The sequence below is a fragment of the Centrocercus urophasianus genome, unplaced genomic scaffold (genome assembly GCF_019232065.1).
Source record: "Centrocercus urophasianus isolate 14NV4802_14NV808 unplaced genomic scaffold, USGS_Curo_1.0 seq_31, whole genome shotgun sequence".
NCBI classification, from domain to species: Eukaryota; Metazoa; Chordata; class Aves; order Galliformes; family Phasianidae; genus Centrocercus; species Centrocercus urophasianus.
The window spans coordinates 6,654,606-6,668,870 of NW_024884878.1; the positions used below are offsets into that span (position 1 = coordinate 6,654,606).

The following is a 14,265-nucleotide window of genomic DNA, read 5'->3' on the forward strand; positions in this document are numbered from 1 at the left end:
AGTGAGAGAAGAGCACAGCGTGAACTCAGGTATGAGGTATTGAGGGAGATTTGGCCTCTGCATCTCACCGCAGTTTGGTGTTACCTCTGACCGTGCATAAAAACACATTTTTTGGACCCACCTTTTGCAACATTACTGTTTGGAAATGATGCCATTGGGACAATGAATATTCATTCATTGCCTGGTTTGGAGCAAAGCTGGCTTTGTCACTTTCTGCATCTGGCTCTCACTTGGCCCGTGGAAGCCCGTGTCAGGTCCTTGTTCCACAGATTATTTCATCATTTTCCCATATTGAGTAAGCTCCGTTTGGATGGAGTGAGAGCACACTGCCCTTGTGAACGCAAATCTGGGCCCGTTGCTGTGCATGAAGGTTCACATGCCTGCTCCCGAATGGGGAACGTTTACCTCTAGGGAAAACAAAACTGAAAAGAAAAAAAATTACGAGCACAGAGCTGCCCAAGAAAGAGGAGACAAACCAGAAATCAAAGAGCTCAGCATTTTTCAGGAGAGGGGAGATGAACCAGCTCCTGGTGTGGGATGTGGAGAAAGTGTCCAGGTGGTGCCTCCCATCAAATCCCCACAGCTCCATGGGCTGAGTGCCTTCTTGCATTGCAACCCCTCTGTATTATTCTCCATCGGCAGAACTGAAGGTGCTAACACTAACAAGTTTTCCTCATGTAAGGATTGAGGTAACATACTGAGAAAGCCTCCGAAAAAATGTCAGAAGAAGCACTTGGCTATTTTAGCTGATTGAACACACACCAAAACAAGTAGGAAGTTTCCGGAAAGAGGTATCAGAGGGTATAATTTCTTTCTAATAATGTGAGGGGGATTTAAGTTGTTTCTAATAATTTCTAATACTTTTATAACAGTGCTTCTGGGAGATCAGTAAAGCGAAAGCTGTTAATAAAAACTGAAAACTCAAATCCTGTAGGAATGAACCACACGTGGCTGCACAGATCAGGCTGTTAGTGTAAAACCTGAGCGTCTTCCAGCCTATACGACAGGGAGAAGAATGACTTTAGTATCTCAGTATAGAAAAACATGAGGAGGGGAAAGTTTCCTAGTCAAAGAAAAAGAGTGGACGGCTACAAAGATAGAAGCTGTGCTTCAGTTCTTTCAGTGCTTCAGTTCATGACTTCTTTACCTCTTGACAAATTACGACTCTTGCCATCACTTAACCCCAACCTCACTGTGCTCATTCATGATAGCTGTTGAGTGTAAAGAGTACTCATTTTCAGGGCTAGCTCTTATCTAGCATCTGGGGCATACAAAGGCTCTGGTAAGACTCTACATCAACAAAGCGTGCTAAGTGGAAACATTAATGTTGCAGCAACTGAAATAAAATGATTCACACGTGTAGAATGTAAAGGTGCTCTTAAGTAAACTGATCAGCACCAGATACAAAGCTCCTGTTTTTAAGTGACCAAGGTAATGGATACTGCCAGATGCATGGCAGCTACTTCTGTAGAGCAACTAGTTTCAAAGAGGAGAAACTGCTTCATTGCTTGGATCGTATGCAGTTCTGTACACCAACACTGACAGCACTGATCGTTTCCAAAGAAACGAAGATACTCTTTCATAACTTTTCTCAAAGAAACAGAAAGTTCCTTTAAAGTGAAAAGTACAGCCTGCTTTTCAGACTCATCTGAACACTAATATCAGAACTTTTTGCTATACTTACCCTTTTTTACCTCTGTGTATTTCCAAGCTTTGAACGATTCATCCTCTTCTGTACACAGAGATTACCAGATCCTTTTCTCCAAAGCCTCACTGTGTTCAGCTCACACTGAAGAATAATTTGAGTGGTCAGGACAACTTCACGGTGAAGTTACTTTTCGTAATAAAAAAAGAACAACCTACAGAGACCCTACCACTGAAAACAGGAGTGACAAAACCCTTTTCTCTAACATAATTTCCTGCATCCATAAAAACCATAATCATTCCCATGACTCACCACATCAAATCCCTCAAAAAGCACTTGATATGAATAGCTGATACTGCAATTACACATCTTTAAGCCCTATCAAACCTCCTCTATACGATTCTCCTTCTTAAAAGGATTTCAATACATCGTAGCCTCTACACAGCTCCATGCTCAGCTGACATACATGGAAGTGGTGGCATTTCTTTCATACCTTCACCAATCTCTTGGCCCTTGCTCTGCTCTCTTACACATAAGAAATGGAATTGTTAATAGTGCCTGTAACTCAGTAATGCTCACCAGGTTGAGGCAATCTCCTTCAGAGAGAAGAAAGATACCCTGGAATGCCACTTAGTATTTCAGCAGACTGTTCTCTGCACTTCTTATGTGCTGTCCATGCTCCTGAAACCACTTCTACAACCCCAGGACAGGACAGCTAAGTTTTTTGCTCTGGACAGATGTACTTCAAATGAGCACCAATTTAACAGATGTGTTCTAACTGCTGACTTTCACCTCAGTTCTTTTTTGTTTCTTGAATCTTGCCTCTGTAGGAAAAACAATCAAGGTACATTTTATTACTAAAGCTTTTGTGAAGGCACAAAAAGGTCTATGTAAGTACTATTTTTCACTGTAAGATACTTTATACAGGTAGCATAACCACAAACATAAAATTAAGAGCAACACATTTTCCTTCAGCATGGAGATGCAGTTGGTTATCACAAATAAAAAAGGCAAAGAATAAAGCAAACAAAGACAAAACACACTTCAGAAGTACTGAAAAAGACACAACTTCACAACCATTTATCTGAAACATCCTTCCACACTTTCAATCTGAAATTAGAGGATTCTTTTATTTTATTGAAAGTCTGCTTGAAACAATTGTTTTTTCCACTCTTCTTGGTGATTTTAATTCATTTTCATAGTTCACAAAATAAAGAGGTAGGTACACTACAACAAAGGACTTGTGAAGACCACATAATGTTGTAACAGCAAATTGCATAATACCAGTAATGTTCCTGCATGTCAATTAAAAAAGGTGACTTATTGACGTGCATAATAAATTCATGTCTGCTTTGACAGAAAAAAGTGACTTTCTTTTTCATCAAAGTAGAAAAAGTGGTACTTGCATACTTGGTCAGCACTTATGATCTTTATTATTGTGTACATCTCTTGATGACTCTGGTTTGGACATTTATTTAAAAAGGAAGAAATGAGCAAGCACCATGCACTTGACATACCAAGGAGGTCTTATGTTTGATCTCAGCCTGAAATATGTAATAAAACCTCTGTTCGAGAACACTGCTTTTTCATTAGTTGAGCTTGCACTTCCAAAGGCAACCACAAGAATCCCAAATGAAATAGGATTTAAGAGTCAAAAATAAAGGAATTAAAAGATCAGGCAGTCCTGCTATGGCTAGAATCAGTTCCGAGAAACAGCATCACTCATTCTGCTTCAAGTCGAGGTAAGACAGGAAGAATCAGATTTCCAAATGCAGAGTCTTGAGTTATGAAATATCCTGAGGAATGTGCATGAGCATGCTGGAAGAAGGAAAATATTTGTTAAAGCACAAATCCCTGCAGCACTGATACAATTCTGATACTATAGTTTCTGCAGCACTAAGCAGTATTTCTCACAGTCTGCTCTTATGTTCCAATTTAATAACACCATTTTAAATCAGACATATTTGAGAAGGGCCCATCAGCTGTATTAACTTTGCCATCCTCTGCTGCTCTCTTCTCTTGAAATCCCAGTGGTAATGAATTCCTGGCAACTCTTCTCAAAGACCTCACACTTGCACTCCCATCAATAACCAACTTACAGGTCTAGGTACATGGTTGATGTCACATGTGACTGTATACTAGAAGGGTGCATCAGTAGTGTCGCACAATCTGAGGTTGCATGTACAAATGCCATACAATCAGACACTTCTGGAACATCAGCATTCTGCTCAAATGATGCACGTATGCTTGCTCACAGGAAGGGGACATCTGCTGCCTATGGCTTTAGACAGCCTTTGTACAATCCTATACAGCCCTTTCTGGTTGAAGGACTGGGCAATCTGTGGCTTTTAACAGTTAAAAGAAATACAACAACACACAAGATACAGAAACAGGGCTGTTAGTTTTGCATCTCCAAATTTTTCCCTGTGCTCTCTGCCAAATCATGCTGGAACAGTAAGAAAACAAGTGGCTGTGCACTGGCTTTCTTGCTCAATTTCCGATTTCAACACTGAAATCAACCTCACCCAACATGAGCAAGATAGTCTGTAAATGTAAAACTCAGCTTCCCAAGCCCTCTGGTTGTATCACTCAGGACTGCAAGGTATTTACTTGGCACCTCCTCAGATTCAAATGAGGAAATCTGTACCACTTGTGCTCTCCCTACAGTTCATGAGACATTCCTAAACCCGATGAAACTGACAGAGATGTACAAAATGTCTGTGATTATGCTATGCCCCCAACCATACTGAGACAAAAGACAGAACTTCAGAACAAAAGACAACACTTCAATTGTGACAAATGTGTGAAACCTAGCTGCTGAAGACTTTTTCATTCTGCCTAGGAGCAGGACTGCTCTCTGAAGGGATGCACACCTGAAACAGAGCTAAACTGAATGGCACCCTTCTGTATTAGCTTACCTGCAGTGCAGCCTTCTGCTGAGCTGCAATGTGCTGTTGTTCAGCATGGTCACGGAAATCCTTGTTTAGAGGTGATCGTGCAAGTGCAATGCTGCAAAAAAGAACAAGATTATATGATATACACCCACAGATTAAACTACCATAACCTCCACATCTTAGGATTTACTTGACTCATGGCTTGACTTGAACTATTATTTGGAAAACTGCTATTTGTTAAGTCAGACAAGAAAAATAGAGTGATCACAGCTGTATCATTTGACCTAGCAAAACCAACTGATGACAAACTAAACCTGGAAGGCTCATAGTCCTGAAGCCTGTTGTGGATTCTGCCCGGTGGTGAAGTCCCACTAAAGTAAGTGGAACAAGTGGGATATAATCATCAGCAGTTTTCAGAACTGCAGCTTTGTGTTTTCACCATTTCTCAGTCACTCTGTGATTGTCCCAAATCAATTTTATGAACAGAAGCACTAACAAGAGCTCTGCAATCCTCAGCGTAAGAATCAGTTCTTGGACAGCATGTTCACTGCTTGTAGTAAAAAAAGCTTCCTATTAACATAACCAAAATAATGATCCCCTGACAACAGCTTAGGGTATGCAAATTGATTTTGCTTACGTCAGTGCAGCTTATATTAGGTTTCAAATAAAAGCTTATAAGCAGGTTTATTTTGCTCTTGTATCTTGAGACTAATTCAACTTGCTAAGCAAACATAAGAAATTAAAAGCAGATGTTTTCCCTCACTCTATATATTAAAATGCGCAGTCATCTTCCAGATAAAAATCAGTGAAGATTGCCATTAGAGCTGTAATGCAAGGCAGCTGACAACTCTCCCTAAAACTGGCTCTAGATACTGGTGCTCAAAGTCCAGCTCCATTCACCCATAAACAGAAGTATGAAAACAACAAGGAATCCAAGGAAACTCATCAGCTGATTTCTCCTAGCAGCAATGATGTCAACAGCTGATTTATTACCTAATATTTCATGAGCATGGTTGTTTTTGAAAAAGATCTAAGTGTAAGATCAGCTAAAGAAGTATAATGTAAGCCATGTAGAAATCATTTAAACATATTTCATGACGAAGATAAGCATCACTGCTGGAGAAAAGTACTACTCAATTTATTTAAAAGATAATATTTTCACTTACATTGAAAGTGTTTCTGTTGCATTCAATTCTGTCTCCTCTAACTTTTTAGTATGATTTTTGTCTCGAGGTTTCATCACAAGCTGACATTTTTTGATGTTTTCTGAATTGAGAGAGAGGATTCCCTTGTGCTAAGTGTAGAAATGAGTTGCCTCATTCACACTTACATAGGCTGTGTTGGCTACAATACATGTTTGCATACACCAAGCTTTTTTCTACCAAATTTGCAGAAATTCCATGGTCTCATTTTGGCTGACTCCGTGGTTCAAAGCCCATAGCACAACATTCCATCCACAGAACTGTAAGTGGCTCAAAAACCAAGCGTCAGTCAGTTCACTATGCCAAAGCAGAGAGTGTGCCTGCTGCTCTGTCCCCTTTGAAAAAAAAAACAGTCTCTAATTCTACTCACTGGCACAATGTTTATCTCATTAAATAAAAAAGAAACCAAACAAGCATTCCTGAAACTTGCTGGACCTGCAATGAAGCGTGGAAGTATTTTTGCCTGACGGTGTTTGCACACAGTGGTGTGAGGATTTCTGTTCTCCTCCCAAATCAACAGCTGCGTTTGAATCATACCTATGCACTGAGTTATAGAAGAGATCTAGGTGAGGCGATTTCAAATATTCCGCACACAGCAATGAAGAATTAAAGGTGATCTAGTCTCCTTCAAGAAAGTGTCAGGCAGCACTCAAGTCTGTATTCAGAGTATCTAACTCTTGCTTCATGCTGGCCCCAAAGCACAACATTCTCCATTTCTTCGTGTAAGCTGGTGCGAGATCTTCTAGCTACTGATTCAAAACAAAAATCCATAGTTTCTCTTCCTTAAACAGGAGATATCTCAATAAAATCTCCTGAATTCAACTTAGATCATTACACCTAATGCATAGAACCACCCTTACAACACAGTCTCTTTTTCAAAAAGATTGGTAGTAGTATGAATTGACTTCATCTTGCATGCAGGGTTAACTCACTTTTAGGACTGTTCTCTAGACAGTACCTTGAAGCTTATAGCATGCTACCTACATTTCTTGGAGCATTTTAGCATTAATTAATATTAATATTAATTAATATTAAACACTTTCTAGGTACTTATTTCCTAATTATTCTTTAAGATAGACTTAAATTGAACAAGCATATGTGTTTTTCTCCCTCTCAAATGGAAATTAACTAAGCCAAAATTCACTTCTGGTGAACAACTTTGAATATTAATGTGGTCCTAGTGTGCAAAGTGTCTCTGACTGATTACTGAGGAGGGCTAGCAAGCACTATTGGTAACTGTTTAAGTAAGTTTAAAGCTTGCTCTAGAATTTCTTCACCCCCCACCCTTTGATTTAATGATATCCACACAGGTCTAAGAACAAAAAATACCTGGCTCCAGGGTGATTTGTGGAAGACTGATTTTGCATAAGTAATTTTCTCTTCTCCTTGTCTAATTCTGCGAGGATTGCAACCCTATTTTTATTCTGGAAACCTGGTGAGAATGACAGAAAAATGTTAGAAAAATTTACTTCATTTCTGTGTCCCAATTTTAACTCTGTGGAATTAAAAATCGCTGTGTAATATGACATTACGATGAACACTAATCTTCAAAGCTTTGCTCCCATCCAAAAAGGTACAAATAAGAAGGTTTAATTTTCCTCTTCTCATTTCTGACAACCTGAAATAGCTCCCTCAAGCTATCATACTTAAGAATACATTTTAAAATAAAGGTTTCTATCTCAAGTTAGACCCTACTTCTTCCCACACTTCTGGAGCTACAGCCATAGCAGATGATCAGATAACCTCCCTTTCAAAGGAAAGGTAAACTTAGCAGATTCTACATTTGAAATACAGTCAAGGAAAGTACGGTAACAGAATAATACACTTCCAGGGCCTAATTTTCCATGCTAGTGACCTCAAACTGTAGTACAATTTTTACATATGTAATAAGGATGAGGCCAACAATAAGCCTGCATATGTGCTTGTACATAAAGTGACAATCTGTTACTCAATTAATGCAGAAATTCTATCTGAAAACCAGAGAAGCAACAGTAACGAGCACAAGATGCTGAAAGATAGCAGGATGTGTGCTCTGATAGATGCAAGGGCTGTGAGATCCTGCCAACAAGTTATGATTCAACGTTTCTCAGCTGCAGCTAGCTCAGATCTTCTCGTGAATTCTGGAGACAATACAACAACTACACAGGAACTGAAGTACTTCTCAGAGAGCACAAGCTAAGGTCATCAAGTCTGTACGTACATTCTACACAGTTTTAGTCTTTTTGCCTAAGAATTTGGCATGACACCCAGTACCCTTCTGCCAGTACTAGTTTATCTTCAAATGCATAAATCTGAGCGCGTGCTTGGAAGTCAGACAACATGGTGACTCAGGCAAGAAAAAGGAGACTACTTTTTAATACATTACTCTCAGCTAAAAAATAAGAACTAAATGTACTTACATTTATCATGAAGCAGATGCTATGATTCAGAAAGCTTTAAGACACTCGTAAGAATAAAACTTTATCTGCTGTTTTTGGACTAGGATCAGAAACCAAGCAAGACCATGATCTTTCCTTTTAGTGCAACTCTTGCTACGGTACATTTATGGAGAGATTCAGAGAAAATTTGAATTACTGTTTTTTTCTTTTATCCTCAGAGTTTTATTTATTTACTTTAAGTAATAGTTTGCTCCAGAACTCAGTCATTATCCATCTGCCATCCACTGTACTGAAAAAATCATTTAAGAGAATTTGTCAGTGATAAACAGAAAAAATCCAACTTGGGAAAATGAAGGGAGACATCCAACACAGACAAGTTATTTCCTCAGCTGAGTACCATGAAGATCCTACCAGTAGTATTTTTAATTTGTTCTTAAAGCAATATTAAACCTGCTTATTTAAAAGTTAACAATTGAGAGACTGGGGCATGAGAAATCCATTTTAGTGAGAAAAACTGGCATTATTACAAAATTATTCATAAATCTGACAGTCTGTAAGAGATTTCCCTTCAGATTTTCCCTGCCCAGGCCTCTAGAGCACTTCAGTAAAAGACTTCTATTCTATGTAATAGCTACATAAGTTATCTACTTGAGTTGTAGGGAAAGTAATTTTCCATCTGTAGTTTTTTTTCCTGCCCTTCTGCTTTCTGCAACTAAACACGTAAACATAGAAAAAAAAAAAAAAAAAAAAAAAACCCATCCTCAGTTATGACACACTGATGAGAAATGATTTTTGAACAGAATCACAGAACGGCCAGGGTTGGAAGGGACCTCAAGGATCATGAATCTCCAACCCCCTGCCACATGCAGGGCCACCACCTCCCCATTTAATACCAGACCAGGCTGCCCAGGGCCCCATCCAACCTGGCCTTGAACGCCTCCAGGGACGGGGCATCCACGGCCTCTCTGGGCAGCTGTTCCAGCACCTCACCACTCTCTGTAAAGAATTCCCTCCTGACATCCAAACTAAACGTTCCCCCCTTTTAAGTTGGCTTAAAACCATTTCCCCTTGTCCTGCAGTTATTGACCCTTTCCAAGAGTTGATTCCCCTTCTCTTTGTAGGCTCCCTTTAGGTACTGAAAGGCTGCAATGAGGTCACCCCGCAGCCTTCTTGTCTCCAGGCTGAACAAGCCCAGCTCCCTCAGCCTGTCTTCACAGGGGAGGTGCTCCAGTCCCCTGACCATCTTTGTGGCTCTCCTCTGGACCCTGTCCAGCAGCTCCCTGTCTTTCTTGTACTGGGGGCTCCAGACCTGGACACAGCATTCCGGATGGGGCCTCACAAGAGCAGAGTAGAGGGGGACAATCACCTCCCTGTCCCTGCTGGCCACCCCTCTTCTGATGGAGCCCAGGATACCATTTGGCTTCTGAGCTGCAAGGGTACATTGCTGCTCATGTTAAGTTTTTCATCTATCAAGACCCCCAGGTCCTTCTCCACAGGGCTGCTCTCAAGCACCGCTCCTTCCCGTCTGTATGGATGCCTGGGATTCCTCCGGCCCAAGTGCCAAACTCTGCACTTTGCTGTGTTGAACCTCATTAGGTCACCCAGGCCCACCTTTCCAGCCTGCTGAGGTCCCTCTGAATGGCATCCCTTCCTTCCATCATGCCAACCGCACCGCTCAGCTTGGTGTCATCAGCAAACTTGCTGAGGGTGCACTTGATTCCGTCATCGATGTCACTGATAAAGATGTTAAAGAGCACTGGTTCCAAGACAGACCCCTGGGGGACGCCGCTCATTACCAGCCTCCATCTGGACATACAACCATTGATGACCACCCTCTGTCTGCAGCCTTTCAACCAATTTCTCATCCATCGAGTGGTCCACCCATCAAATCCACATCCCTCCAAACACAGCAATTATTACTAAAGGTTTAAGTTTAGACTTCCCTTATAACTGGATGTGCACAGCTACTGAGCAGTTCAGGACTATTCTGTTTTGCAAACTCAGGAGTCCATACAATATTACCAACTTGTTTATAGCAACTAAACAGATCAGTGGTGGTGTTGTATGTTAAACTGAGAACCTGGATTCTCAGTGCCAAGGTGCCAGATTAAAGATATTGTAAGTTCAATCCTGTTCTTTGTTATATCTGTATTTCTGACAACAAGCATTTTATTAAGTGCTCTGTGTAGAAGCTAGAAGTTTACTATCACCACCCTGTGCTGCACACAAAAGGCAGAAGATGACAGAATGCCTAGGAAAAAAACATGGAGTTCCTGTACTTTGATTTTTTCACCTTCCTCTGGCTGGTGGCATAACAAAACATCACCTATCATCATCCATCATTATAGTGTGTAGTAACAATTTACATTCTGATATGCTTTCATATAAATTGTATAACCATGAAACAAACAACATACTAGCCATTCAGTACATTAACTTAGCAAAAGATACACTAATATTTTGTCTGTCTCTCTTTACAACAGCTGCATGCATCCATGAATGTAAGCCACTGATTGCTTTATAGCTGCAAATTTGCCTGGGGAACAGATCTGCAACAGCCCTTGAGCACTGTGCTTGTACACAGATCAGACTCAAATGCAGAGCAGAGCATTTTGTAGATGATATATTTCAATGTAAAACACCATAATCTTCCTCTTTAAGAGGGAGTGTGCGAACAGAACACTCAATCCACCTGCTCAGACTGTGTAATGTCAATGCGCTCAAAGACAAAACTATGAGCGAACACCAGGACAGAAAGAAACTACCTTCTTTTGGTCAAGCAGCAAGTAAAATTTGTCTTTCGGACCAACGCATTTCTTCTGCATTTATGTTGAATTCTGACTGCACAGAGAAAAGGAAAAGCAACTAAACGATAAGAGCCTGGTAGCCGTTCTGTGCTTTCAGTTTCTGTGCTTCAGCATTGACTGTACCCAGCTCTGTAGGACTGCCTTCTTGGTAAGGGTACTGACACAGTACTGGGAAACTGAATTCAGTTCTCATAATCAATAAGCAAAGAACAATATATTGGGAGCTTCTTTCTCCTTTAACTTTTCCACAGATTAGAGAAGCTCCGGATCTTCATTAAGACTTCCAGAAGGCACCTCTAGAGGGCGATTTAAGCCCCTCCTTCAATTGTCTGAAACAACACTCCTCTCTCTGGCCCAAGTGCCTCAGCCCTATAGATGGATGCAGGACAGACAGTTCCCATGTCTTTAATGAAGCAATGTTGATGTGACACCATGCAAAGAAACACTCCATGGCACTCTATGGGGAGCGCAACTACGATTTTATTTGGCTTCTCCTTCTAGGCTATCCCACTACCTGTCCCTGGCTGCTTTCTTGCCTCCACTAGGACCTGGTGCAGACTTCTGGTTGTCCCCTACCATTAGCACAGGGGCTGAAGTCCTGCTCCGTGCTGATGGCCATCTGTGCCTGCAGCATGTTTCAGGAAGGGCCTTCACAGCCACCTAGGGCTCCTGAGATCACCTGAGGCCACCTCATGCTAACCACGCAATATGCCTTCTCCAGGAGCTTGCACACATTTTGCCACTTCCAGCCCCACCTTCCATCCCTGTTTTGCCCTTTCTACACATTTAACGTGTAGCCTGGGAGATGCTCTGCCCGGAGTCCTCCTGTTAGAAGCCTACCTTGTCCCGAGGGATTCGCTGCCATCCTTCAACTCCAGACCAGTTTCACTCAGCTCAAACGTTAACCTCACCGATACCTGCAAATCAGGCCCAGCACGGGTAAGAACATCTCCTTTCAAAGTTTGGATGTAGAGCACCACCACTGTTTACAACCAGTTAAGAATAAATGCCAAAGTCATCTCAGGCCCACTCCCGGTAACAATGCCCCAACCCCTCAGCTTCCCCCCCCTCTCCCCCCCCCAAGAACCAAACTCTCCCACTGCTCTTTCCCCCTCCCCCCAGACACACCAGCATTAGGCTCGCATGCCCTCCCTCCGCTCACAGGAAGGCGCTCTCCTCCTGCCCTCCCCCCCATTACTCCGCTGGAATGGGCCCTCCCGTCCCGTTTCGAGCCGTTCCGTTTCAAGCCGTTCTGTTTCAAGCCGTCCCGTGCCCGCACCGTGCCCAGACTGTCCCCACACCGTGCCCACACCATGCCCAAACCGTGCCCACCTGCTGCAGGGCTCCCGCTCCCCGCCCCTCTCAGCCCCGTCCCGGTGGACTCCCAGCCATCCCGTCCCACCAGCCCCTCCTCGCGCGGCTCCGGTCGCTCTGCACCGCCGCGACCAATCAGCTCACGGCACACGCTGGCCCGTACGTGACGTCACACGCCACGAGACGAGGCTCTCCCTGCACGGCGCTTAGCTTTATTCTTCCGGGTGGCGCAGAAAAGCGTCACGAATCACGGCTTGACGGACGTGCCAGGATGACCAATCGGATTCAAAGAGAGTGGGCGGGCCCGCCTCGCTCTGTGTGCGCCGCTGGTTTCTACGCAACCAGCCGGCATTGTGGGTGTGGGCCCGATGGGCCTGGCACGGGCGGCGGGCTCAGCTTCGGGCCTTGGCATCCGAACCTGCCGTCACAGACAAACGAAATCAGTTATTAAAACTGTAACAAACAGATAACGCAGCGGGCAGCAAACGTGCCCCAGCACTGAGCTGTGACTGGTCGAGAAGGCAGTAATGCAGCCGCGCTGTAGCTTTACATGTAGGGCTTTAATTCAGGCAGTAAGCTTTCATGAAGTAAAGAACTTGTGTGTGTGTGCGTGCTATTTCAACGTTTGGTACTTCAATAAGCCTCTGGCACAGCATGAGGGTGGTGGGCTGGTGGTGATGCCCACACCCTGCAGGCCACTTACATTCATGTGCTTCACCAAGCCCTACAAATTCCGAGCTGCCTGCCAGCATCCAGGCTTAAAGTGGAACGAGGGCTTGTTAAAGCTGGAGTTGTTTTACTTAAGATGGAATTACTCATATTGGTAAGAATGTAGGGAAAGTGGCTGCCAAATGCCATGCTATTCCATTATCTTGGACAACCAAATGCATACTTTGTTGTTGAAGGGAGCTGCCTTTTTTTTTTTTTTTTTTTTTTAATTCAAATTTCTGCTGCAGACAGAGCAGATTATGTGGAAATAATAATTTGGGGGAATACACAGTATTTGCAATGTCCATCTGATTGAAAACAGTACATTTGTCATGCAAGTTTTCCTGTATTCCTATTATGTATACATGTTCTGGGGTGGGGAATGTTCCGATGACCAAGTATGCTGCTGTTTATGCTTTTGTGCTTACTCTCAGAACGTCTCTAAGAGTGGGAACTTTAAAACTGGGCAAATTTATGTCTGGAGACTTGTGACTTCCAGGTGTAGGATTTGATTACCCAGACTGTTTGCCTGGTGAAATCTGTCATTGTGCGTTTGCGTGTGTTGTTGAAAACCCCAACCAGCACTCCAGCAACCAGCAAATAGCTGCCAATCACAGGGAGCTTTCTGTTTGCTTTGGGACTACTAACGTCGTGTTAATACTGCTGAAGGTAAACATTGCTGTTTTATGCACACATGGGCATTATTTCCAAATCCCTTTGTCTAAACAGCTGACCGAGTTCCTTCCCTCTGATTTTTTTTTTTTCTTGATTTATCTAAATAATTCCTCATTGTCTCTTGGGAGTTATCACATGTTCTGTTTTTCAACCTTTTTAATTATATTGTCTTGATCTGTGGTTCACTTCATCTGCAGGCTTTGTATACTGTCCTTAACTGATGAGAAGCACTGTGAGTAAAGAACGGTACAGAGCTCAACATGATGATCCAAAGCTGAGGTATTTCACTGCACGTTCATGCCAGGATGAAGGTGTAAGCGATTCTGGAAAGTTGCAATTAGAGTCAAACAGGCTGAGCTCGTTAACACAGCAAATGTTGGTGACAAGATTTAAGGAATGGACCATAATTCTTGGCTGGGAGCAAGGAAAGAAGGTAGAAAAAGGAAAGATAGTAAGGCAAAGATGTGGAGTCATCAGCATGGAAACTCATTTGCAGAAAGGCTGAGAAAGTCCTATAGAAGTGTGATGAAAATTAATGACACTCTTAGCTTCGAGCATCTGTCTGGAAATGTGGTTGCTTTCTCAAGTCAAATGATTGGCTTTGAAGTTTCATATCAGCAAATTAATTTCCTCTTTGGGCTA

The 14,265-nt window shown here is 42.4% G+C and overlaps 1 protein-coding gene across 1 annotated transcript; it reads right to left on the bottom strand.

The window, feature by feature from the left end:
- Positions 1–2,756: 2,756 nt before the first annotated feature.
- Positions 2,757–12,332, bottom strand: LOC122166079 (INTS3 and NABP interacting protein). Its single transcript, XM_042829587.1, has 5 exons — positions 12,259–12,332; positions 11,767–11,843; positions 7,071–7,173; positions 4,564–4,654; positions 2,757–3,463 (listed from the first exon to the last, which is right to left on the bottom strand). Exons 2-5 carry the CDS (start codon positions 11,789–11,791, stop codon positions 3,368–3,370), a joined length of 315 nt encoding a protein of 104 aa, XP_042685521.1. The 5' UTR covers positions 11,792–11,843; positions 12,259–12,332; the 3' UTR covers positions 2,757–3,367.
- Between the last annotated feature and the right edge of the window lie 1,933 nt (positions 12,333–14,265).

Coding starts and splice junctions, on each gene's coding strand:
- LOC122166079 (XM_042829587.1), bottom strand. CDS start 11,791: ATGGCAGCGAATCCCTCGGGACAAG. Junction 7,174..11,766: donor AGCGAATCCCTCGGGACAAG/GTAGGCTTCTAA, acceptor CATTCTCACCAG/GTTTCCAGAATAAAAATAGG. Junction 3,464..4,563: donor AGCAGAAGGCTGCACTGCAG/GTAAGCTAATAC, acceptor TCCTTCTTCCAG/CATGCTCATGCACATTCCTC.